At 44.2% G+C, this 26715-nt stretch overlaps 1 protein-coding gene across 4 annotated transcripts in view; it reads right to left on the reverse strand.

Annotated features, from left to right (window-relative positions):
* GTSE1 (G2 and S-phase expressed 1) overlaps window positions 1-26715 on the reverse strand; it is a 123470-nt gene that overhangs the window by 53665 nt on the left and 43090 nt on the right. For 3 of the 4 annotated variants that reach the window (XR_011202373.1, XM_069229734.1, XM_069229736.1), the window contains exons 5-7: window positions 18032-18196; window positions 15488-15638; window positions 6114-6536 (exon numbers count right to left, since the gene is read on the reverse strand). Coding sequence is in view for 3 of the 4 variants with exons in the window: in XM_069229734.1 (XP_069085835.1) it covers window positions 6114-6536; window positions 15488-15638; window positions 18032-18196 (739 nt within the window). In the remaining variant the exon portion in view is untranslated. The remainder of the gene's footprint in view (window positions 1-6113; window positions 6537-15487; window positions 15639-18031; window positions 18197-26715) is intronic. The other variant, XM_069229735.1, reaches the window with a different exon arrangement.

A 26715-nucleotide genomic window follows, 5' to 3' on the forward strand; every position in this document is an offset into this window, starting at 1 on the left:
TCCCCTAAGGCCTACCCCCATGGAGAACCACTCGCACAGGGCCCTATCACCTAATCGCTCTCACCAGCGGGACACACCGACACAATGCAAGTCCCACAACCAAAATGGCTAATTTCCATGCCACCCCGACACATTGTCTTATGCACAGGAACATGCAGGAGAGGACGCACGGCAAAATAGAGCACAGTATTTTCCTTCTGACTTGGGAATGGAACCACTAGACTGAGAATTACCAGTTGTGATAATGTGGTTATTGCTTATACTGACAGAATGCATTGGTCGAAGTGGTAGTTTGTATGTATTACAATAAAACATATATAAATAAAAATTCAATAAAAATCAGTTTACCAAAAGTGCATGACTAAAACATATGGAAGAGAGCATATCTGGAAGTCACTGGCCTAGTAGGTCAGAGCATATGCTGAGCGACAACAGTTGACCGCTATCCACAATACCTCTGATGGAGGTAGTCACAGCGTGAAATTAATCAGGAGTTTGCTGACCACTATAAAGATCTCTACGGACAAACCAAGAGGCATCAAACAAAAATTATCACGGTTATATTTACAAGCAGTCCTATGTCGACCCAACCACCTCACAGCCTGTCACAGGCAAAAGGTCCTGGAGCTGATGAGCTGTTAATACATTTCTGTGACAAATTCAGGAACTTATTTGCTCTTCAATTACTACATACAATTACCGTGACCCTCGAAAAGGGGTCACTACCAGTCCTGCATGGGCAGCACCAGTAGTAACCATATTTATATCTAGTTTATTTTCTAGGTTTAACATCCTACTACACTTTGATCTTAAATCCATATTACAAGTTTATTAGCCAGCTACTAGGCAGTCATCTACTATATTTATTGATATTACTTTTCACCCACACCACAGTGGCTTTCTCCCTAGTCGTAATATCTCCATTATTGTTGGACAACTAAATTTTCTAGATGTCACTCTCCCGTTATATGCAGTTTTTATGACGGCCCTTGAAAAAGGACACAGACAGCATCAATTGGAAATACACGTTTGAAGTGCTTAAATAACATGGCATTAGAGACACTAAGGAAGTGGATCGCTCAGTTATATGCTTCCCAGTGACTAGCATATGCACAGGTAGACTGTAGTCACAAGTCCATCAGATACTGAGAGTTACAATGCAGAGATGCCACATCTCTGCTGGTCTTCACGATAGCAATGGAGTCCTTCGCATCTATGACCGAACGCAAGAGCAAGGATTTATTCACAAGATGGGACAATGTAAGCCATATAAGATCACACTAAGCCAATTTAGTGATATCCTGGAGATAAAGAACATGGTCTGCAATCTATCATTTAGCCTATGAGTCGACTGGCACAAGTCATGTGTATACCTTATCTAACCAGAGACAAAACAAGGGCAAGAGATAAGCACTAACATCTGCTGGGAATCCACCTTGTTTTAATTATTGGGAATACATATGTATCACGAAGAACATGATCTGATCAAAGGCAATCGGGGCAGGGACTTCAGGGCACTAAAGGGATCTACAAACCTCACCATCGTTGATCCAAAGGAAAATAATTTTAAATAAAATTATAACTGCCACATTTGCTATACTCCAGCTCCACACTGACTACGGCAGAACAAGTGTACCTGGATTTTGAGCGGTATTACGCAGCTGCAACGGCGAGCGGTCCTATGCTGACAGAGGACCCACTATTTAAGAAACACATTTTGATGAACATAAGATAGTGGCACTGCTGCAACAAACGTGTTTGAGGCCCAGACACGCAAGACTGACAGATGTAGCCAAATGTAATTGGGACAAATATAGAAAGATTGTGGACGGGAGTTCTGATGGGTATGCCAACAGCATAGTTTGTAGGCATTGCAGACTTACAAACTACAAAACAGATCTGCATTCTGAAGAAAGGAATGGCAACTGGGGTAACAACTAGAAGACCTTTATGAAGTGGGACAAAGGCAGTTCTGAACCAAATGGAAGGCATGACCCTGCTAAAAGGTCAATTGTTAACCTATGGGAAAATAACTGCTGCACTACAGGAGATTAGAGAGGAGATGGAGTCTCCCACACTTCTCTTAAAGACTGACTTACATTATAAACAGGAAAGACGGCAAAAACTTAACTTTAGAGAACACTATAAAACAGCATAAAGCACTCACTGGCAGACCTCAGGGCGAGATAGCAGGCATGGGGGAAAATAACCAATGAGGATTGGGATGTTACATCAAGGTATATACTCAAGCTGTCAAGAAAGTTTAACTACCTTCACAAAGCCTACCTCGTTCCTAAAGAAACAGCCAGAATATAACACCTGCCCACACTCAGCTTGTCCAAGATGCAATCAAATAGAAGCAGGTTTTTAATCGCATGCCCCAGGAGTGTCCCATAGTAGCTCAGTACTAGGAAATAAATAACAAATGGTGACTGAAGACAGGACAAAACCTTCTAAGACTGAAGCGGCTGCTGGGACCGCCAACTAGACTCAGCAAGAACAAAAAAAATAGATAGATCAACCTTATGCTCGCAGAGACATAGAACCAAAGAGGAAATCAAAGCGAGACACCCATTATAATGAAATGTAAACAGTAGGCGAGATACTGAGTAGAACTGAAGAAAGCAGTTTTACACATGAAAAAGCAAAGGGTTGAACGTAAAAATCAGAAATACCCAAGCCTGGAGCAAGTTAGTCAATTTCCCACCATATGCAATGACAGACATACCATATACATAGTTGTGAGAAAGTGGTTTATATGTCGGGGTGGTAGAGAATAGTGACTACTTGGTGACATGTCAATCAGGAACAGTCAGGTTTCTTTAAATTATAATCAGTCTTGGTGTAGCTGTAGCACAGAGCAGTCAGGCCCAATTTAAGGAAAACATGTGTACAGCACATATCAGGACAGGTAATAACAAAGAAACAAGACATTAAAAAACCTACCCGAATTAAAAAATAATAATAATAATAATAATAATAGTACCTATATCTTAGACACTAAAAGGACAAAAATCAGATTAAGGGTAAAGGAGTTTTGATTTTTTGCAAGATTTTCCTAAATCACTGCTTTCCACTCTTAGTGGCAGTCTATGACCCTTGAATGGGAGGGCCCAGGTCAAAGTTTGAGTTCAAGGCGGAGCATGATAGAATTCAGGGGTCAGATGTGGGAGCCGAGCTGGTCCTGGTTAAGATTTTACCTTCACAATTAGAAAGGATTCGGTTTCTTTGTCGTCGTCTATGGTGAGGATGCTTGAGACCGCTGCTGGGCTCTATGTCGACAGGTAGGCGAAATCCAGTGGTCCAGTGAAGTCTTGGTTCTCAACAGCACTAAAGGCTACCCACAAACCCCCAAATAGTAGTAGTAATAGTAGCCTATGAGCCTCCGATTCAGTGCCCAAATCAACATTATTTTTTGCCTTTGGCTTGCTAGCTACAGTTCTAGGTGAGAAGAAGTACACTAGCACCTGCCAGTGGTCCAGGACCTGGGAGACACCTTTTGAGGTCACAGTGTAGACCAGCAGTGTCAAGGGCAAGTCCAGTGGATACTGGTCAGCTGAGTACTCTAAAGGTGTAGGTCCCTTGAGCTTATGTCACTGAAGCATAACAGGAGGCTAGTCAAGAAGCCCTCACTGGTCCATGGCACATTAGGGAGCAGGTCCAGCCCTTGGGACCTTTTGCCATGAAGTTGACAGTAGGAACAGCCCTCGTCTCTGAAGTTCTGTCTCAGTTTCACCTTCCTAGAAGCAGCCTTTCTTTTGGAGGTCCATAAGTTTAGAAGGTGCAGTCTTTCTGTCCTTTCCAAGTACAGCAGTGTTCTGAGGAAGGTAGCCATAAGGGGCCACTTTTATGGCCGACAATAGATTGTGGGTATGGGAAGTCTCCCTGACCAGTAGGAGTAAAATCCCCATAGGCAACCTGACCTACTCTTCCTCATTTCCCTAGACCTCAGGGGTGTTCCCATAGTTTTGTCCCAGGGAAGGAAATTATGTAACTTCCCCTTCAAAACCAGTTCTGGGACACAGTTTACCCAACTAGAATTGGTGCAATTCTGGCTACTTAGACAATGGTAAGGGCAAGCATAGATGAGTTACATCTGCCTGTGAAAGGGGCGAATCCATTTAGATGGTACAGTTGGTGGCCTCCCCCTGACAGGATGACCTGGGGCAGTCACACCCTCCCAGCCAAGGCCTTATTTGTTCTGTTTCCCAAGAGTAACCTATCTCCCAGCAGGCTGCAACATCTGGGGATGATCTCTAAAAGTGCTACTAGAGGCTTTGGGCAGAAAAGCACCTACTGTCTAACGAGGGATTTTCATATTGGTAATTTCAAAAACTTAATCAGCTTTGATTCAAAACTCTATTAATGTTAATACTGAACCATGGTTTTAGCCATTTCCAAACTGAAGTTATACAATATAAAGTGTTAGGATATAACCCAGTGCTTTTTTATGGGTGAGCTGGCCTTGCCACAGTGAATGTGTTCACTCTTAGGGCACGTAAAAACTTAACCTGTCCATTTTCTTCGTGTTTTTTTTTTTTTTTTTTAAACCAGACAACCTGCCCTATGGGCAATTAGGCTCTTCCTTATGGATGACCTACCAGTATTAAAACAAGGAAGTTCTAGGCCTACCAACAGATATATTGCCAGGTTGGACTAGAGTTTAAAAATTGTACAGCTTGGCAGTAGCAGGCCTACAGTCATGCTTACATTCGTCACTTTAGTGGTGGCACAACAGGTGCTGCAGTCTACTAGTGATATTTTACTAACACACTGGGTACAAAGAGCCATACATTAGAGTCTTGCAGGTAAGTTAAATTTGCCAATCATGAATTAGCCAATTGCACATACACTGGGGCACCAACGTCCAGTACCCCAAGCGCAGAGTAAGTAAATCAGCACAAAAATCAAGCGAAAAGTGGGGATGATCCTGCAAAAGGGGCATCTGAACACAATTGTATGTTCCAGAAAGAAGATGCGGTCACAGGTCTCTGCCGCACCACCTTACTTCTCTAGCCTACCTGTTCTCTCCCAAACCCCCTTGCATCCCAGACCGGTCACAACTACAGGTCTGACTGACCCAAATCGTTTGGATCTCTCCATTTAAACAAAAAATAAAAAGCCTCAAGATGGGTGTAATACTAGGAAACTTAGCTGCCAAACACGTTCCCTCCCAATAGGATGGAGCCTATGGACAAGGGACGACTGCAGACCTAAGGTTTGATACTCTTTAGTTAAATGCTTTGCTATATTCAAGGATGACAGCATGATAGGCAGTGCATAGATAATCAAAGAGACTACAATAAACACATCTAACATACAGAAAGAATGTTAGGCACTCATTTAATAATGTGAAAATCGAAAATGCTGTCAAGTATGGTAAAAGTGTAACTAATAAAATTAGTTTTCAGAGAAAAAAACATGTTTGAGTGCTCTTAATTTAGTCAGCTTTGGGGCTGGTATTATACCTTTACACTGCATCCACTTTGAATATTTTACCCACTCAACCTCATCTTATGAATCACTTTCAAATGAATCTAGAAGTGTATGCCAGTACATGTACTATCACTACAAATAATCCACTATATCAAATTACCCCATCAAGCGGACACAAGTTACTAAGCCAATCATTTGAACCACTACTTTAACCAGGTCTATTATGTAATTATCCTCTTCATCAAAACAGCATATAGTGAACCAAAATCTTCCACATAACCATGAAGCTAACCTAAACCCTAAATCAACCTTAAATCAAGCTAAACTTATTCTAACCCTGAACCTCACTGTAAAATAAAGTATGAACATGAGGCTCGCCCTTCCTAATTAATGCCGATGTAGTAATATAGCAGAAAGTAGTTGTAGCACCACATAAATACAGTAGTGACATTCTATGTAACGATCTTTAAGAAAGTTTAAATACATGGGTGAATGTAATACAGTGGGCTGTGTCATATATGAAGTTTCCAATCCTGTGTGGCACAGAACCACAAGTCTAATCTTAGAGAATGTTATACTCCAGAAAGTAAGTTTCCTGGAAGAAGCTTAACATAAAAAAACAAAGAAAAAACACACAAAAAAAAAACTATATTTAAAAACATGCTTTATTCGCTTACCTCCTGAGGACCTGGAAAGTTTGGGCTGACTTGAAGGTGTTGGTGCAATAATTGCTTTAGGTTTTGAACATGTGTTTCCTTTAACTGCACTTGGAGGTTTGCTTGGCAGAGATATCCTTTGGAGATTTGAATCTGAAGCTTGCTTTTTTATTTTGATGGCAGGAGTCGGAGGATGCGTTGCCGCAAAGGAAGCAGGCTTACTGTTAATTCTGAGGTCAGGAAGTTTACTGGCACTATTTGATTTGTACATTTTTCTGGAGGCATCACTCGAGTTTGTTTGCAGTGTAGAGGTTGGACGGCTGTTCCGTCTAGCCATGGGGATTCTTCCTGAACTACAAGGCAACCTTGAACTGTTCATTGACATGTTTAGGGAAGTATTCGAAAGAGATCTGGAATTGCCCATTGAAGTGTTGAGAGAAGTAGCTGGTAAGAAGTACAAAAAAGAAACATGTTATTCTCCCAACTCAACTCATTCACGTAGTGCATTCCACTCCATCAATCTATACAGCAGATTGTTTTTTTCTATTAAACACAATTTTATTGATTGTTATACGTAACCAACAAAAGATAAAAACAGTGCAGTGCGTATCATTGCGAGACATTACAGTATCTATAGAACCCCAGAGTAGAGGAAGAAGCCAAATACAGACAACAATCAGAGAAAAACCAAGCATTACAACAGTGGAAACCCCGCACCCTCCCTTACCAAGGATTCCCTGTAACCAATTCATCTATATGCCATGAGCACAGCAGTACACATTCACCACAGTTGGTTGTCTCCTCTTCCAAGCCGCACAACACCCCGTGAGTCAGCCCTCAGTCAGAACTGGACTCCTCTACACCGGTGAAGCGTTCCAATAATGCCCCCAGGCCATTATGTCCCCCACTACCCCCCTCCTCCCAGAGTGTCATTCTCATTTTGCTCTTCAGCAGCTCCCCATTCCAGTACATCTCGGCTCCAATAAGGAATGGAAGGGCTCGGAGTACTCATCCAGCCTATAGCCACCCTACGCTTAGCTAGTACCAGAGCCAGCTGCGCAAGTCTATATGGGATACGCTTGCCCTTTGGTCTCCGCATCACACCTAAAAGACAGGTCAGAGGTGTCGCTTAGAGTCCCAATCCTGTGACCCCCATCTATTGTACGGACCACCTCCCACTAGAATTGCTGCACCTCCCTACAGGACCAGGGCAAGTGAAGAAAGGAGGCACCTATCGCCCCACATCTGGGACACCCAACCACTCTTGTCTGGTCGATCTTAAGATAAGCAGGCGTAAGATATACACAAACAAAATTAAAATGTAAAAGCTTGAATCTATTATTGCAAGAGACCATGCGCACCAGCAAGAGAGCCATATCCCAGTCCATGTCCTCCAAAGGATCCTCTAGATCTCAATCCCATGCCTTACGCGCCACACTCCACACCTGGCTGATTCTCTCTCCCCCCCCCCTCTCCCCAAAGCGCTTTATAAAACAGGGTAATTAAGTGAGACTCCTCCACCCAATTTATCAGCCCATTCAACATCTTTGATGTCGAACAGGCCACCGCAAATCCAGACCGAACCTCTCGAGCTACGCTCTCCATCTTGGCATACTGCAAGATCTGACCAGAGCTCAGTCCAAACGTATCTCGTGCCTCCTGAAAGGAGATAAAGTCCCCATCAGGATACAAGTCACCCACCACTAGGCAGCATCCCCATTCGCCAAGCATCCACTGACATTAAAGTATACATATTCCTAAAGTGGGCTAAATACCAGATCTTCAATTCCCTATCAAACGGAGGGTGGCGAATCACTTTAACGACCTGCTCCCAAATCCATGCAGTAGTTCTGACCAAATAAGAAACAGTAGTCTCCGATCGACCTCCCGTCATTAATGCATGCACCAACGCCTCTCCTCCCATAAACCCCGCAAAAAGTTGCTTCTCCCAGTTATCAGATTGAGTCATCCACTTTGCAGCATGTTGTAACTGTGCTGCATAATAATAATAATGCCTAATATTAGGGCTAGCCAACCCTCTGTCTTCCATCTCCCTTTGCAGTGTGGACAGCGCCACCTTGCTTCGACGCCCAGCCCAGACCAATGAAATCAACAAACTGTCCAGACGATTAAAGAGCCGAGCTCCAAACGGAAACAAAAAAATTCTGCACAAGATAGAGACACCTTGGCCACCGCCGCCCTCCCCATAACAGAGAGGCAGTTTATTTGAAAACATGGAGCGCTCCAGCGCGGTCACAACCCGCTCAACATTATGCTTCAGATGCACCTCCACCATATGAGTGACCCAGATAGCTAAAACGTTCGATCACCCACCTGAACCCCACCCCCGGCAAATCCTCCAAAGGGGCACCACTTAATGACCCTAAGGGAAACAGTAGCAACTTCTTCCTATTTACCTGAAGACCAGATATAACCCATAATTCCAGTAACCGCATCAAAGGCACCAAAACACTTGGCTCTCATAGGTATATCAACGCATCACCAGCGTATAGAGAGACAATATGAGTAGCCTGTCCCACCTGAACGCGCCAAGACACCAACTCCTCACGAAGCCAGACCGCCAGTGGCTCCACCGCCAAAGCAAAAAAGCTTTGAGAGAAGCCATTGCTGCCTGGTACCCCTACCGATTAACCAGGAGTCAGAGCTCCCCACCCACCCGAACGCGTGCAGTGTACAGCAAACTGACCCAAGAACAAAAACGGGGGCCAAATCCCATTCCCTGCAACACCGCTAGTAATTATCCCCACTCAACCGTGTCAAACGCCTTCTCTATGTCCATGGACACCAGCACCAATTCGTCCTCAGCCCCCATAGTTTCATGCAAGACATGTGCCAAACGATGTTGATTATATGTCATGCTACAACCAGGTATAAAACCACATTGATCATCGTGCACCAAGCCCCGAATCACTCCACGTAGCCGAGTGGCCAGTATTTTACATTAAATCTTAATATCGCTATTCAGCATAGTGAGCGGATGATAAGAGGAGGGGGTCACAAGGATCCCCGCCAGGCTTAAGCATTAAACAGACGATGCCTTGACGCATGGTTTCCAGCAGTATACCCCGCACCAGGGCTTCCTCAAACACCTCCAACAGCCTCTCTCAAGTGAAGAGAAAATGTTTGGTACAGCTCAATCGGGGAATCCATCCCCCACCTGGCAATTTAGCTTTTGATAATGCCTCCACTGCCGCAGTCACTTCCTCCACTGTTAACTCGCCATCTAGACTTTACATATTTTCTGGCTCCAGCCGCAGCAGACGCATCCGCTGCAGAAACATTTCTAACTCAGAATCAGAGACCGGTGCGCCAGCGCTGGACACGGTCTGTAAGTGCTTCACTAAAACCTGAAAGATATCCCTCCGATTGGTGATCTGTGCACCGTCAGCGTTCCGAACACATAAAATCGGAGGCGATTCAACTTCCCGCTTGAGGATCCACGTTAGTAATTTACCAGACTTATCTCCCTCCCTATGAAGGCGCTGCCTATACAGTCTAAGTGTGACCTTATCCAATGTATCCCAGAAGCTACTAACCTCCTTATACAATCGGAGCTGCTCTTGTTCTACCTCCCTTGTCAATGGTGTTCGGTGCTGCATCGCCTTCAGCTGTCTCTCAGACAGGTCCTGTTCCATTTGCTTGCGTACACCACAGGCAGTACCTATGCAAACCCCTCTCAATACGGCCTTCAGGGTTTCCCACTCCAATCCCCGGGAGTCTGTCACACCCCAATTTAAGTCCATATAGTCTCAAAGAGCCACCGCCATTTTATCATGACAGCTTGCATCCATCAGGAAATTTGTGGGCATGCGCCAACTGCGCGTCACCTTCGAATCAGATCGCCACTGCACTTGCAGCAACACCGGTGCATGATCAGACAAAAACCTCCCTAGATGCTTGATATCCATCACCTGTGAATGAGTCAATCCACCCAGGAGGAAACAGTCCAGACAACAATATGTATTCTGCGTCTTAGAATGACGAGTATGCTCCCTGCTCTCTGGGTGCAGTGCCCTCCATCCATCCCAGAGCCCTAACGTATGCATAACCTCTTTGAGAGCTCTCACCATCAATGGGTTGGTGCCCAATTTAGTTGGATAACGGTCCTTTTCACCATCCAATATGCAATTATAACCTCCTGCCCATATTAGAGGCTCGTCAACCCCCTCCCCCCCAACACTTCAGGAATATTGTCAAAAAAGCCTTGGTAGTCTTTGTTACATGCATAACTTAAGAATAGACAGTGGTAGTCCATCCAACCACAGTGGAAGGAACCACCCTCCATCCTGTAAACAGAATTTGCTGTGCCTATGGGTTATAATCTAGGGGAATCCCCCCTCCTCCCCCCCCCATCATATTGATCAGATTCATAAAGCACCCCCTGGAATCCATACCCATCACAGTCCTTGGAGCCCCATACTATGCAGGGTGCACACCTCAGACACAAACTCAGCCCCCCCCCCCTCCCCAACAAGTACTCTCAGCTAGGGCTGCACTAACGAGGAGCCAACAATATGAAGTGTCAACAGAAATCAATGTCACTCGCTTATTCGCTCAATGCTTGTGACAGACATCTCAGGGACCACAACAGCCATAATACCATCCTGTTGAATTTCAACTCTGCTGTTAGAGTCGTCACCCCTTTGAGTACAGATCTGTATCTGGCTCTACCTGCGCCTCCTCCAGCCTGTCATCCCCACCAGAAATATGACCAGCCCCCATGCTAGACCACCCAGGAAGTCCCGGGCCAACTTTGTCCAATAACTCCAACCATCTCCGTACCTCCTCAAGATATTCGAAAAAGTGCGACTTGCCCCCTGAAAGCACCTTCAGATGCGCCGGATATAATATATCTGATGTTCATGGCGTGTAACTTAGCCTTCACCTCCAAAAAACCCTTTCGGGAGGTCTGGACTTTGTATAGTCCAGATAAATAGAGATTTTGCAATCCTCAAACACAGCCCTATGGGTTTCTCAAGCAGTCCGTAGGATACACTCCCTATCTTTATAGTTCAAGAGGCGTGCAATGATGGCCCTTGGAGGTGCTCCAGACCTAGGAGGGGCGACCAAGGCCCTGTGTGCTTACTCCACCATAAACACCCTAGACAGCCCCTCAGGTTGCAGCACATCTTTAATCCATGGCTCCACGAAACCTTCAGCTGTGGGGCCTTTCACACGTTCCAGAAACCAGAGGAAGCGCACGTTGTTCCTTCGGGATCTGCCCTCTGAGTCCCCCAATCTTGTCTAATACATCCCACCGTGGAAGTGACCTGTGCCATCTGCTTGCACAAAGTGCTTACCTCCGTCTAAGTCCACAATAGACCCCTCTGCCACTTAGAGACTTTGCAAAGGTCCGTCCTGAGAAGGTTCACCTCCACAGCTTCAATCTTCCCCTCGAGGACCACCCTGGAGCCCTGTATTGCAGCTAATAATTCAGCGCATGAAAGTTCCTCCGCAGGAGCTGACGTTTCCCAAACCTCTCCAGGCACCCCCCCCCCCCCCCCCAATATGAGTTTGGCGCTGTGGCAACTGAGCAGACGTAGTTTGTGGCTCCATAGTATTTCCTTGCGAAGTAGTGGTTTGCCAACACCGCACCATCCCCTTAAAAGTAATAGAATGTAGCACCAGTGTACCGGACACAGAGGGTGGCGATAAAGCACAACAAGGTGCGACACTCCTGAATAGAGCAAACCAATTGTCTGGTCCCTTAACATACACAGCAAGTGACCATGTAGCCATATTGCAGACAGTCGCAGGTGCAGACGATCCGACCTCCCGCCCCCCACAAAAGCTCCACACAGCAAGGCTGATACTTCTGCACCCCAATGGGTCCAAAGTCAGGCCAAGAATCACACGCCTCAAGGCCAGCTTTCCAATAAGGAGCACCAGCCCTCCTCCTCTGGGCTGCACTGCAATCCACCCAGCCGATCCCCGGCCACTCCTCTTCAGTCGCCAGCCAAGCACCCTCTCGGCTCTGCCAAACTGCACCGGCCTCAGGGGCTGCCCGAACCTCCAACCGGAGCAAACCCTTGTGCCTCGGCCTCCTCCTCAATTCCTTAGCAGGCTGGTACATGCCTGGTGGCTCCATCAACCCATGTGGCAGAACAACACACTGCTGGACATGCAGGCCATCAATTCCATGTCCATGGGCCGTCTGATCCCCCTGCACACCCCCAGCATGGGCCAGGAAGTCGAACAATGAGAGTCGAGCCGCTGCCTCTCTCACGCCCGCTCGGCCTCAATCCTTGCAGCCCAAGACGGGCCCTCTCACGAGGGAGCAATCCGAAGGTCCAGAGCCCCAAACCGCGACAGGAGTGCGCCACTAGCCTCATGGCACCAAACTTTGATTATTGTATAGAGCACTGCAGGATTATAGCAGGATTGGGCTGGGATGGCGGGAGCTCACTCGGAGCGAGTCCCGTCAGCCATCTTGCTTGTATACAGCAGATCGTTACATGAAAGCCTAATTCAGAAACTCTGGCAGTGAATATTTTGAAATCTGTGTTTGAACAGGAATCAGGAGTATTGCACGATATAAGGATTTTAAACACCTTCTCCATCAGACCAAGGAGAGGACCCATGTAAAAGATGATCTTATGATACAGTTATTTACTATGTATAAAAGTAGACATCAAAACACAGATGCAAAGCCAACAAACAGTATGAAATAAAGAAAAATTATTCCTCTGAACCTCCAAGTGAATGTTAAAGAACAACGTTCCATTGAATAGATGGGACGTGTGCAAGGTACCTACATATCAAGTATATACATTTTGAAAGTGGTTCATTTGGAGTTAAAGTCATAGGCTTGTACCAGAAAAGTCCTGGTTTATGGTAGACCTCAGATGTCTGGTCAACCTTCATTTAATTGTACCTTACTTCCAGATATTTATATTCCCCTGTTACACCAACATCCAGTCTATCTTTTTATCTCAGCAACAGGTAAACCTGAACACAAAATGTTAACAAGTTAAAAGGTAGTTGAATGTTAATATGAAATTGATGGATTCAGAAGGTCCTCTTAAAAGGGGGAGATATTTCAGCAGACTCCAGGTAGCCTGGTGAAGGCTGTGAACAGGGAACTTTAACTGCTTGGTTCATGCAAGATCAAGATATTGGAATATTTATTTTTGTGCGGAGCTTCTCACTTAGATTAGGCAGGCCTAGAGACCAGACTAAGCCTCAGTACCAGGAGATGGTCCACCCACAGTTTACGTGTAAAGCACTGTACACTGCTTCAGTCCCTTGGTACAAGGAAAAGTGTGACAGCCTGTTTATGGCTTACTTCAAAAGAAAGTTAAGGGACGGCAGAACAATCAACGAAAGGATTGAATGGCAAGATACAAAGAATTCAAAATGGTTCAATCCAGAACAAAAGCCTTCACCCACGTGTGTGTTCCCAAATCTTGGAATGCTGATAAAACGCTGCTGCATTGAGAGATCTCAGAACACGAAAAGTATGCATCCATGCAGCATTTCTATAGCAGAAACCTAGCCAGAAGGCAGCAGAACACCGCATGGGGTCAAAGACAAATGAGTGACAGGAGAGATAGCCGATTTGTGGGTGGTTAGTGCTTTGAGATGTAATGTTTTTAAATAGGTAAGTTTTCAATTTGTTCCTAAACTGAAGGAGCGTTGGGGCAGTCTTAACAGAGGTTAGGGGTGGGTAATTTTAATTGTTCCAGGTCCTGGATGCAAAGCATGGTGCCTTTATTTCTTAGTGAGCAGTCTGATAGTGTCCTGGCTGCTAGTGTGGCTAGTACTACCAGAGATGGCAAGCTTGTATGTAAGACAAGCAGGGTACTGGCCATTATGGCTTTGAAAATAATGTAACTGGCTTTGAAGATGGTGGGGTGGCAAGAGGAATCAATGAAGTTCCATCAGGATGGGAGGTGATGTGATCATAATTATACACCATGGCACAAAAAGATGGATCCAGTTTTTGATTAAACTGGGATAACAGTTATCTTTCTTTGTGCCTAATGAGCATGGATTTAAAAACGTGCCCCAAGTGAGCCAACAAAGCCTCCAAGCTAGGTGCAGTGGAGCTAACACTTCTCTGTTCAATCACGCAAGCCACCGACGTTACATCAATTGGAGTCAGATCAAAGATTTCGCTAACTTTTTAACATCATGGTTGAGACATGGAATATTTTTTTCCAAAAGGACATATGAAAGTGGTTCACAGGCACAAAAGTCGAGATTTGGACTGCGTTCAATTATTCTGTCTGGTAGCAAGGACGTCTCATCTCAGCCAGGAAATGCTACTGTGGCAATTTAAATCCAGAGCTTAAAAGTAGAATGAAAAAGTTAGAAATATAGAATGTCTGGCTTTCATGTAGACCGACATACGCATAGAGAGCAATACAATTACAAGTGACCATGCATACAGAGGATTTATGTAGCCAGAGAGGTATACGGTAAGATTTAATGAAGGCATGTATGTGGGTAAATGCATAGATGAGATGGGATCAGTTTTTCAAAACAATGGTTTAATGGATGTAATAACTGAAAACATGAATTATTTTGCTGCCTTCATGATATTTAATGTGCTCAACTTGACTTTTAGCTATACACATTGTGTTGCAACAATGTTTGTGAATTCAGAGTAAAGTATCTACTACAAAAATGTGTCTGAATAATGCACATTTTAATGTTCATGCAAAAAACCTGAAGTGCATACATACAATTCTTATAATTATACCGAGGAACAAAAAAGTGTACACAATACTTATTTCATGACAACCTATTAAATGTACACAAGCAATTACAGCAAATGCTAGACCCATCACGGGGCTGTTGAGACTGGCACTTTAAGAAAACTGAAAAATGATTTAAGGAAATCCTATACTAATTTTCTGTCACCTAAACATGCTTCATTCCTCCTAATGTGGGCAGCAACTACAAAGCTGGCAAGGTTGGAGCCCACCAGAGGCCCTTTACCCTTATACACACACACACACAATACTTCTGTTATTAAAGTGCAATTAAACCCAAACCTGAAAGAGGGGCTAAACGACCGAGCTTTAACTTGAGAAATGTAGCACAGAAGTAATTAATATTGGTGAAAAAATCAAACTGACGATGAAGAGTTTAGCCCAAGGTCAAAACAGAGGAAAACATCTGAGCCCTTAACCGGAAAGAGTCATCGCCACTACTGTATCACAGCTACAGGTGAAAAGGGTTGCAGTTATAAAATGCTGGAACTGGAGAGATCTGTAAAGGTTTAGGTATTAAACGCTAAGTGCACATGAACTAACAACCGCAATCTTCAACAAAAATACAAGTCAGAAACGTATTTCCTATGCTCAAAAAGAATGCAATTCAAATGACCTAAGAAGTATGTTGACAAACATTGACCGGTATTAACTTACCGTTTAAGCCCACTGGAGAAACTGATAAACTGGAGTTCATACTGGAATTTATGCTAGACTGTGACGACGAGGAAGAGGATGTGTTTTTTCTTACAGGAACAACCGGAACAGGATGAGCAGGAAGTTTCAGCTGTGGCTTCCTTATTCCAAACTGAAAATAATAAACAAGTAAATGTTACAAGTACTGGTTTGAAATACCACTCCAATATTCAGTGTACAACCATGTAAACGCTTTTTTATACCATTCAAAAACATCTAATTCACACATTTGTCCTTATTATTCCATGTAACTCGTCCCTCTCAAGAGTGACTTGTGTATGAGACCTAGCATGCAGTTCGGCTTGATTTTTCCAAATGGAGGACATGACTGATTCACATATAGCTGGTCTCCGTCAAGAGTGGCACAATGGTTGAAAAACAAAGGCAATGGATGCCACCCAAGTGGCACCAAGAGATCAATTCAAATATTCCTTACATCACTTTGTTGTTTGTTGCAATAGACACCTTAAGCACAAGATTAAGGTCAAGATGTGGATTGAGGCTTGCAGTACTAAAGGACAAAACCTATACCTTACCTACAAGGCCTATATGGTGACTTGGGTTCCCATTTCAAGGGCGAACTGGCCTACACTTTCAGCTGGACTGTTCCCACAGGAACGGGATTTACATATAGCTGGCCTCTGACTAGTGGAACAATGGTTGAAAAACAAACTGGAGTGTATCCCAGAGTAAATTCTAATGGCTCAGATGAATTCATGCATTTCCTCAATCACAGTTTTTGCACTAATAAGCAATCAAGCTTCAACTCACAGATGAGTCTCAGATGGTTGAATAAGTCTAGGGTTGCCAGTTTTGAATACAGATGTGACATGCCTCACAGTTCGTAGTGGAGAATACGTTGAGAGGCAGCCCAAGTCTAATTTGCACGAAATTAGCCCCTGACTGTACATGCAGAGTAAGAGGTGTTTTTATTTATTTAAATAAATCAGACTGGAACGCAGCCCAGAGTAACTACAGATGGCTGCCACCAATTCATACATTCCAACCATCCCTGCTTTTCTTTGGAGTGCAGAGTACATTGGGAAGTCTCATAAAATGTAGTTCTTACAGGTACTGAAGCAGAGTTTAGGATGCTGCTCAATCAAGGACCAGTCTGCAGGGTCCTAGAAGTAAATAAGACAGTTGAGCTGCCCCCTTCAACACAATCTCAACAGTGGCCTGAATAAATTAATTTCACAGGGAAGGGGAAAGTTTCTGGATGGTAACACATCCTAAAGGAAGGAGAAGGAGTAGTGTAGGAAAGATGAATGAATTGAAGCAGGGTGACTGGGTCAACGAGCATCACAACACAAAATCACAATGCCACTTAATTAAAGCCCAGAAATGGAGAATGGGAAGACAAGGGCAGTAGTGTTGACGATGGCATGTGGAGGGCCTGGAGTGAGGCAACGCAGTTTATTAAAAAGGCCTAAAGTTATACCTTCAGCTAGAGCAAGCTTCTGTAACGAGTAGTTCATGAATTAATAGCTCTCCCGGTACCTGCAAGTAGCTTTCCTACGTGCAGCACAGCCTACTAAATTAGAAGCTTTTGGTTGGTTGAATTGATATAAAATTGAAAGGTGTTTATATAAGACGAAAATGTTTGTATTGTCAAAACTCATTAGCTGATGTTAAGATAAAAAAAAGTTGCATTTCTAAATTATATCTAAAGTGGATATTTGAGTGATAAATCATGTGTCGCTAGAAAGATTACTATTATTTCCTAGGAGCTCTGGGCATTACATTTACAGCTGTTTTGCATCACTATGTAGCGGCATTACATTTTGACAAAGACTTGTTTTATGTTACGGCTCCTAACCGCAACGGATGTACTGTGGTGACTATTGCTGGAAATCTTGCATATGATGGCCACTCATGTTATCTTGTCTGATGTGATTTTGACTAGAAGATTAAAATTGGCGACTCAAGAATATTTTCACTGAATACAAGTAGCTTTTATTTAAAAAAAAAAAAAATATATATATATATATATATATATATATACACATATATATATATATATATATATATATATATATATATATATATATATATATATATAATATAAAGTTTAGAGTTTGAAAATCTTTGAGAAAAAGGAAAAGGTCCCAAAAGTTTGACCGAAAGGAAAACGAGGAGACTATGGCCACTTTCCATACCTTCAAATGAGGCTCCAAAGAGGTGCACAAGGATCCCTTGATAGGAGGATTAATAACAGCACCTATGTGAGGCTAATTTCTCATTATTAAAGAGAAGACAAGAGGCTCCCTGGAATTTGCCCATCTAATTTCACTTCTTACTAATGTAAGCAGATGGAGCACCACTAGGTTGCCAAAATCTAAAGGAAGTGCAATTCAAGGTAGTGACTATTGAAATCGGGTGTATTATAACATTTCCTTCTAATTTCAAAATGACTCGCTGTAAAAGGTATTCCACCTTTCCACCACAAGAGTTTGTGCTACAAAGAAACTAGGTTCAGTTTTTCATAACCGTAAGACAAATTACCTTGCTTGTGGTAGGAAGGGCTCTCTTGTTTTGTGGTAGAGTGCTGTTGAACGATGAATCGCTTACATCTGATGCAATACTTGACTTATCTGAATGTAGGTCTTCCGATGAATCTGCCTTGCTTGTAGGCTTTTTCAGAGGACTGAGCTTTAACCTGGTCTTTGGCTGAAATGTAACATTTTAAACCGCTATGAGTGGCTCAAATACATTCATGTGACTGTTTTATATTTTTCTTTACTTTTTTTTCAATTACATTTGACTGGTTATATATGACAGGATGCAGTCAGGACGGTGTGGATAATATGCAGCTTGGGATATAATAATCGTTCCATTGCGTGATCACTTTAAACAGATACATAAGCACTGTTCCACAGTCAGTACAAACACCTCACCTGAGGAATAAATCAAGATGCGGTGAAAGGATAATTTTACAAGTGCTGCCTGTATACTCTGGGGACGGAGAAAGGTGAGCATTGGCACAAGATAAGAACAAAGCTAATTATACCGAAAAGGTCACCTTGGTAAGAGAAAGATTAAATAACTGTCCATTAACTAACCCAAAGAATCAGCAACCTAGTCCTCTCCCTCCCTTCGCTCTTGCGTGTGATCGTGGCCACTGGTATGAAATAAATCTGATGGGTAGCGTAAGGGTGTTCATGATGCATCCCTCCAGAATCCAAGGATCTCCTGAGCTCTCTCGCAACACTACCAGGGATTATTCATTGTGGTGATTGGTGCCTTTTCTGCAGTAGTCGGCCCCTGCAGTTCCTTCAGTTCAAGTACTCAGCGGACTTGGCCTTTAGGCGCCTTCCAATTTCTCATCAATGCAAACATGCTTGCACCTCTTACACAACCACCTCCTCAGAAATATCCTTCAAACAACTTGTATGTATACGGGGTGTCAGGCTAAGCCATTTAATGATTTGGTGTTTTGCTAACATTAGGCTGAGAAGAATACATTTCCGAATTCGTTTTTTCTTGGTGGGGGGGTGGGAAGGAGGGAGGCCCAGTGGCACCTGGCCAATGTCAAGCAGTCCTACCCACCCCGAGGCCCTGTTCACAGTGTGCAAGATTTCCTGCAAGTAAGGGGATAGAGAGGGACAGGATCAAATAATATGTATGAAGTCCACTATGGGGGCCACAATGTGGACAGCTGGCTGGTCTACGGTCATATATATAGCATGCAAAGTATGTGGACAGAGATATGTTTGATGTATAAAATTATAATGCAAGAGTTTGAAACGTGTGTTGGAACTAACTGTTCGCACCCCTTCGTGGGACTTCACTCATTCTTTAGCTGTAAAGGGGATTCCCCAAAATTACCTCCAATTTAGTCTGAATGTTAAGTGCTTGTAGCAGCAAGTCCTCACACTGCACCCTGTATATACCAGAGATTAGCCTGCTGCCTTGGGTCACATTCAGTAGGGTTGTCAGAGTGCTGGACTGGGGTGGCTCTGCGTGGAAGATTGGTCAGGCCATGCAGGCCGTAGTTGAGAGTTTTATGTATTGGAGGTGTTAGACTTTATCCTTGGTGTGGTCTCTCTCTTAACTTTTTGCCTCTGTTCCCCAGGTTGTTGATGTGTGCTGGACTCTGATTTTACCTTTTTTGTTACTTAGGACCCTTTACCACTGCTAACCAGTGCTAACCAGTGCAAGTGCTCCTTACAAAATGTGCGTGTAATTGGCTTATTCATGATTGGCATATTTGACTTACCACTAAGTCCCTAGTAAAGTGCACTAGAGGTGCCAGGGCCTGCAAATCAAATGCTGCTAGTGGGCCTGCAGCACTGGTTGTGCCACCCACATAAGTAGCTCTGTAATCATGTCTCAGACCTGCCATTGCAGTGTCTGTGTGTGTGTAGTTTTAACTGTGAATTCGACTTGGCAAGTGTACCCAATTGCCAAGCCTAAACATTCCCTTTCCTTACATGTAGGACACCCCCAAGGTAGGCCCTAGGTAGCCCCAAGGGCAGGGTGCAGTGTATGGTTAAGGTAGGACATATAGTAATGTGTTTTATATGTCCAGATTGTGAAATATTGCTAAATTCGTTTTTCACTGTTGCAAGGCCTGTCCCTCTCATAGGTTAACATGGGGGCTACCTTTAAATCTGATTAAAGTATAGATTCCCATTGGGAGCGGATGGACATGTGGAGTTTGGGGTCTCTGAGCTCACAATTTAAAAATACATTTTAGTAAAGTTGATTTTAAGATTGTGTGTTTGAAAATGCCCTTTGAAAAAAGTGAGCATTTTCTTGCTTATACCATTTCTGTGACTCTGCCCGTTTGTGGATTCCCTGTCTGGGTCAGTTTGACAGTTGGGCTGGTTGCACCTCACACTAGACAGTGACACAAAGGCAGCTGGGGTGTAGCCTGTATATCCTGATAAGCCATCTGTGCTAGGAGGTAGGTGAGGAGTGGTCATTCACACCTCAACAGCTGTGCCTGCCCTCACACAATGCAGTCTCCAACCCCCTGGTGAGTGTCTGGGGCCTGGCCTGGCCTAGGCAGGACTTCACATTCAAAAGAGACTTTACTTTGAAGTAGGCCTACTTCAAAGGAGAAATTGGTTATAAGAAGGGCACCCAAATACAGACTTCAGAAACACGTCTGGAAACCAGAGGAACCTCTGCCTGGAGAAGAGCTGAAGAACTGGGTAAGAGCTGCCCTGCCTGTGACTGTGCTTTGTGGAGCTATCCTGCTGTTGCTGCTTCTGCCAGAGTAAGAGGGCAAAGACTGGACTTCCATTTTGAGAAGAACTCTCCAAAGGCTTGATTTAGAGCGTGCCTCCTGTTGTTTGAAGTCTCAGAGACAGCAAAGACTTCTCTCTGCCAGCACCTGGAGTCTCTGACTCCAACCCTGCCCTGAGGTGTCCATCCAGTCCTGGTACCCTGAAAGGAGAAGCTGGCAGCCTAAGAGGAGGAAATCCACACACAAACCGCCAGGTGGGAAAAGATAGAAGCAACTCTGATCTGCGGCTGAAGAAACGACGCGCCGCCTGCTCCACAGCTGAAAATCAACACTCACCAGAAACGCAAACGAAGAATCGATGCACGGAGCAGGAGAAACAACGCGGAGCATCGCTGATGGAGGCTGGGAGATCGCAACCTGCGCTGCATGGTTTTCGGATCATCGTGCGGCTGAATTTCCGACGCAAGCACTGTTGGGCTTGTAAAAAACGCAAGCCCTGCCCAGACCTGAGTGCGCTGACCGGATCGACGCATCACTCTCCTGCAGAGAGAAGGAACGACGCGCCCCTACGAAAGGAGAAACGCATGGTCTCGCTCATGAGTGAAATAGATGCATCACAAGCCCTTTTTGACGCACCCTCGCCGGTGCAAGGTTATTTTTGACGCACCCAAGATACATTTGCATGCTAACAGTGTTAGTGTGTGTTTAAAACTACTTAAAGACTATGATTTTTAGTTGATAACTTGACTTGTGGATTTTTGTCATTTTGGTCTTGTTTTGTTTAGATAAATATTTCCTATTTTTCTAATCCCCGTGTTGTGTCATTTTGTGGTGTTTTCATTAAGTTACTGTGTGTGTTGGTACAAATAATCTACACCTAGCACTCTGAAGTGAAGCCTACTGCTCTGCCAAGCTACCAAGCGGGTAAGCAGGGGTTAGCTAAGGGTGATTCTCATTTACCCGGACTAGAGTGAGGGTCCTTGCTTGAACAGGGGGTAAGCAGACTGTCAACCAAAGACCCCATTTCTAACAGGAGGCAATGGCCCTGAACCCAGGGAGAAAAATTCTAAAGCCTCATCCTTGGTGAGGAACTGTCCTACAGGATATAGGTCCCCACGTGGTATTACAGCCTTCATCTTTGTATCAAGAGAGTTGGCTATTTGCAGGAAAGGTTGCACGACCCATAAAGACATGTCTGGTGTGTAGAGCGCATGTCGAATCACTGTCAGACCATTCCCTTCCAATATAGGGAAAAGTAGAGGGAACCTGCAAGGCTTTGTGAGTAGAATCAGCAAGGATATTCCATGTTACTTACCCTGTATAAGCTGCTTCTCTTCCGTTCCAACCAGTGAAACATGTTGCAGGTGTACAACCATATAGTACAGTCTTAAGAGTGGCACCTCCATACAATGCTTCCCCACCCCAGACTTAAGGTCTCCTGCAGTGTGGCCTGCTTGACACGTTTCAGCTCATTTCTCCAGAGTATATCTACTATGAGGCTATCTTATAGTTTGAAGTAATGTTGAGTGATTGCATAAAAGTTGCCCTGAAGTGTGTGCATTCACATCATTGTAAGATGATCATTTTCACAATAGCTATGCGACCCATAGAGTGAGAGCCGTGGATCCCTCCAGAACCGTGTGGAGGCTTGAAGTCCCTCCACCACTCTCCCCACATTTTTGGCTAGATAGGATGGGCCGTATTTCGTGAAGCGGACCCCAAGGTACTGTACATTGGCAGTCATAGGACAGGGCATGGTAGACGTGGGCCAACCATTGTAGGTTGGAACAGTGTTTCATTTAGGGATAAAACCTGATTTTTATGGATTGCAACTGGCAGTTGTGTGAGCAAATGCCCTGATAGTATACCGCTTAGAAGTTCCACATTGACATTCAGGAGAGATATCGGTTGGTATGCTGAAGAAAGCATTAGGACTCTGCCTAGTTTCAGTACCACAACAATTAAAGCTTCGCCCATACTGGCCAGTAAGCTCCACCTCCATTAGCTTATCTACAATGATGTCTGTGTATTTGTGATAAAACTCTAAAGGGAGGCCATCTCTACCTGTGGTTTTCACGGTCTCAAGGTGAGAAGCAAGGATATTTTCTCTGGAAAGCAGTCTCCTGGACCATATGATCGAGACTCGAAGTGGCATGTCTTCTAAAAAATCTTGCAGCCTGTAGGGAGGAGGGCACAGCTGTTCCTTATGTTGGTCACAGGTGGGAATGGAAGACACTATTAATAGCCTTCTGTGTGTAGACTAAGGTACCAGAGTTGTCATAAAGGGACAGCAAGGGGGATTTGGGCACCTCCTGGCACACCAACAGGGCCAATAATTCTCTAGTCTTATCACCCTCTAGATGAAGTCTGTCGGTATGCAGTGAAAGTACATCTCTCTAGCCTATGCCAAAATTCCAACAACTCCACCCTGGCGCATGCCATAGCTCCAATTACTGTGGATCAGAAGGAAGCGTGACTTCCAATCTCTCCAGTTGTTTCTCATATCATTCTCCAACTGACTATATACCCCGTAGGTCGCTTTAATACACATATCTTGCAGGATGACAAGCAGCACCCCTACTCGGGCCACCACAACAGGTTCTCAGGACGCTCTGGCTGACCTGTGAGACTTAATATGAGTGGGGCATGCTCCGAGAGGTATCAGACTAAGTAAGATTCCCATTACATAGGGGCTATTTCAGTAAAGATGAAAGTCATTTGTCATGAGGGGGGGTATAGCAGAAGAATGACCTCTTTGATGGGCGTCAGTCTCTCCAGACATCAAGTTAATGTAAACCGTCCAACACATCTTCGAGTGCTCCCATTAAGTGAGGCTTAGTGCGATCAACGGGAGGTATCCTATATAAGGCACCATCCAATACACAATTGCAGTACCCAGCTAGTATGAGGTCTCCATCTAAATAGGGGGAGGCTGCTTCCCTAACACCAGAGGGTAAGAAGTCTGAGCAATCAACATTTGAACCATGGCCATTTATATAAAACATACCTCCCTGTCATCGAAGACGACCCAAGAATACGACTATCGTCACTCAGGGTCGACAATGTAATGGAAATTCTGAAGCCACCCACATCAGCACCCCCGTGTATACCCTGAATAGTAAATAATGTACACACGTCCCCTCCAGCGTTTCCTTAAAAACAGAGGACCCTCCCTCATGTGTGTTTCTTGGAGAAATACAACCAAGAATTTATAGTGCTTCGGGTAGGCATATACAGATCTACATTACTCATGTTGGGCGATACTTCGAACATTCAAAGTGATAATTTTGAATACAGGAGTAGCTATACATCCAAAGCATCACACATTTCTCCAGAGGTGATGCAATCCATAGACACAACTCATACCAAAGTATAATTTGACGAACAGGCGGGACTATTATGCACAGGAGCACAACCAACAACCCCAACCTAACCCAAACTTGTGAACCTGAACCACGTATAACTCCCTCCACCCCATTGGCAGTCTAACAACCCACTCTACTGACTTCAGACTTGTCTTTATTTAGGCAGAGGCCGCCAGATACCCACAGCTCCACCTTTAAAGAAATGAAAAAAACATGCAAGTAAAGGAAACAGCACAAAATAAACAGCTGTGTACCCCACCCCCCCGTCGCTAGATGTTAGGTCTGTGAAGGTGCGAAGCCGAGGCACTCAAGCTCCCTCTCCGTGGCTGCCAGACTCTGAATTACTGGAGCTCCCGCGGTCATGCTTAGGGAATATCTTTAATATTAGAGTCTCACAAGTAGCTCTCATTCAAAATCAGAAAGGATTCGGCACACGATGTCAGAATCTCACCTCACCTATGTGGTACAACATCTCAAATATGCCCCAATTGTGAAACAAATTCAGGTGCTCTACTGGGGGATGCAGGCTCATGCACTATCCACCCCTGTGGCCAATCGGGCCGGGCCCAGTGTTTAACTGCCAGTGGAATCATTCCCGGCTGAGCCCAGGTCAAACTATTGTTTCTGGTGTCCCCTCAGAATCTGGGACCCCCTCACTGTAGACTGGAGAGTGCAATCTGGTCTCACCACAATTCTCTCTGTTCTCTGGGCATCTTTCAGTCTCTTCCATTGTCCTGGTGGCGACACTGACTGGTCAGGTGGTCCCATTGGATATGTACCAAGATGACCCGGGCCTGTGATGATGAACTAGCTAAAGTTTACAGCCAGTCATAATGCCCCCTCCTGTCGTAAAGAACAACGTTTTCCCCTCAGTGTATCTGCAATTTTGCTCAGAACATCATACTTTATTTCATGTTGGTTAAGATCTCAGTCGGATTTAAAAAGAAAACATTTAAAAAAAAAATTAAAAAAAACTCAAGGAAAGTTTTCTGCTGGTCCTGTACTCTCTTTGTGTAATCTAAGAATATAGAAATGGGGTGTCCTTCAAACATCAGTGGATATTTTGTGTGGGCACATTGCAGGATAGCGACGCGGTCTCTGAAATTGAAAATACTGGCAAAGATCACCGTGGGGAGGTGGGTCCAGGCCGCCACAGCAGAATTAGGGCCCTATGTGTTTGTTCTATGGTGAACTTAGAGTCATTTGGGCATAAGGAGCAAGGTGATCCATTCCTCCAGAAAGAGTTCAGTAGATGGCCCCTCAGCTTTTTCAGGGAATCCAACAAAATCAGATTATTCCCAAGGGATCTCCCTTTGGGATCTACCCTTGGAGTCTTCCATTCCGTCATCTAAGTGGGTTCACCAATTTTCGCAGGTTGATAACTGTCTTGGAGAGTGCTAACCTGCTTTTGCAGTGAGTCCACATGCTACTCCACCAGCAACTTGATCCATCATGTTAGAGTTCAGTGCATAGTAGGGTAACATCTACAGCAAAAGTCTATTTTAGAAGCCATTTCATCTCGAATTGCGCATGTGCTTGCAGAGGGCCCACACGCTGACTAGAATTGATGCAAGGGCAGGTAAGGAGCAGCGTGGGTAAAGAATTTGAATAGGATGCCCGGTATTATGGTAGGAATCTATGTTCGGGAGCACCAGAGATGTCTATTTGGTCATCTTACAGGGTCATTACCCACCCCCTAACCCCTGCTTTTTAAAAAAAAAATTATTATTGTTGATGAAAGTTTTGCCTGTAGAATTTTAAAATACTTTTTCAGAAACCTAGGTGGGTGATTACTGAAACAAGCACAATAACCACCTCCTTTGCTGCCCCAGCAGCTCCTTCTCCACAGCCACACAACGGATCACAAACCTATTTCAGAAGTGAAGATTGGTCAAATCTGTGGACCGCTGATGGATTAACATTTCATGTCTAGCAACTTGGCCTTACAGAGTCTCCCCTGCAGGTCCACCACTTAAGCTTTTCTTCTTTTCTAAGCCAGTAGATGCGCGTCATGTGTGAGAAAATTGCTGAGTTAGTAGCATTTTATAAAACCATGTTAGTTCAATCCAAAATGTTCTTGACCACCACCATATCAAACAGTTCTCTGGCTTCGCAGGGAGCATCTAAGGGAAATCATGCTGCCCAACATACCTTTGCAAAGACATAGACATTGTCTTTGTACTCATTTTATGTGCCTTGTACCACTCAGAGAATGTTTCTCCACACTGAGTAACAGCAAGTTGCTGGACACAACTAAACTGATGAGTGAGGCCTTCGAATCCTTTTAGCAAGCATTACTGCACACTTCACAAGCTGCTAGAGAATTGAAAAGAATCCTGTACAACCCAAAGACATCTTATTTTTCTGTGCATTAGGATTACAGAACACACTCCATGATGGGTAGTTCGACAAATATATGGTCAATGACAAGTGCCTCAAATCATCACCGACTTCAAAATGTAAATACAAAGAAAACAGTATTGCTCTTCCTTAGATTAACAATTCACCATATGATTGAAGGTAAAAAGCTAAATAGTTAGCCTAGATTGAAAAACTATGGGAAAACCCACACGACTGGCTTACATGGTTAAATATAGGTACATTCTTAGTCAACTAGCTGGTGGCCAATC

The sequence above is a fragment of the Pleurodeles waltl genome, chromosome 4_1 (assembly GCF_031143425.1).
Source record: "Pleurodeles waltl isolate 20211129_DDA chromosome 4_1, aPleWal1.hap1.20221129, whole genome shotgun sequence".
Taxonomy (NCBI): domain Eukaryota; kingdom Metazoa; phylum Chordata; class Amphibia; order Caudata; family Salamandridae; genus Pleurodeles; species Pleurodeles waltl.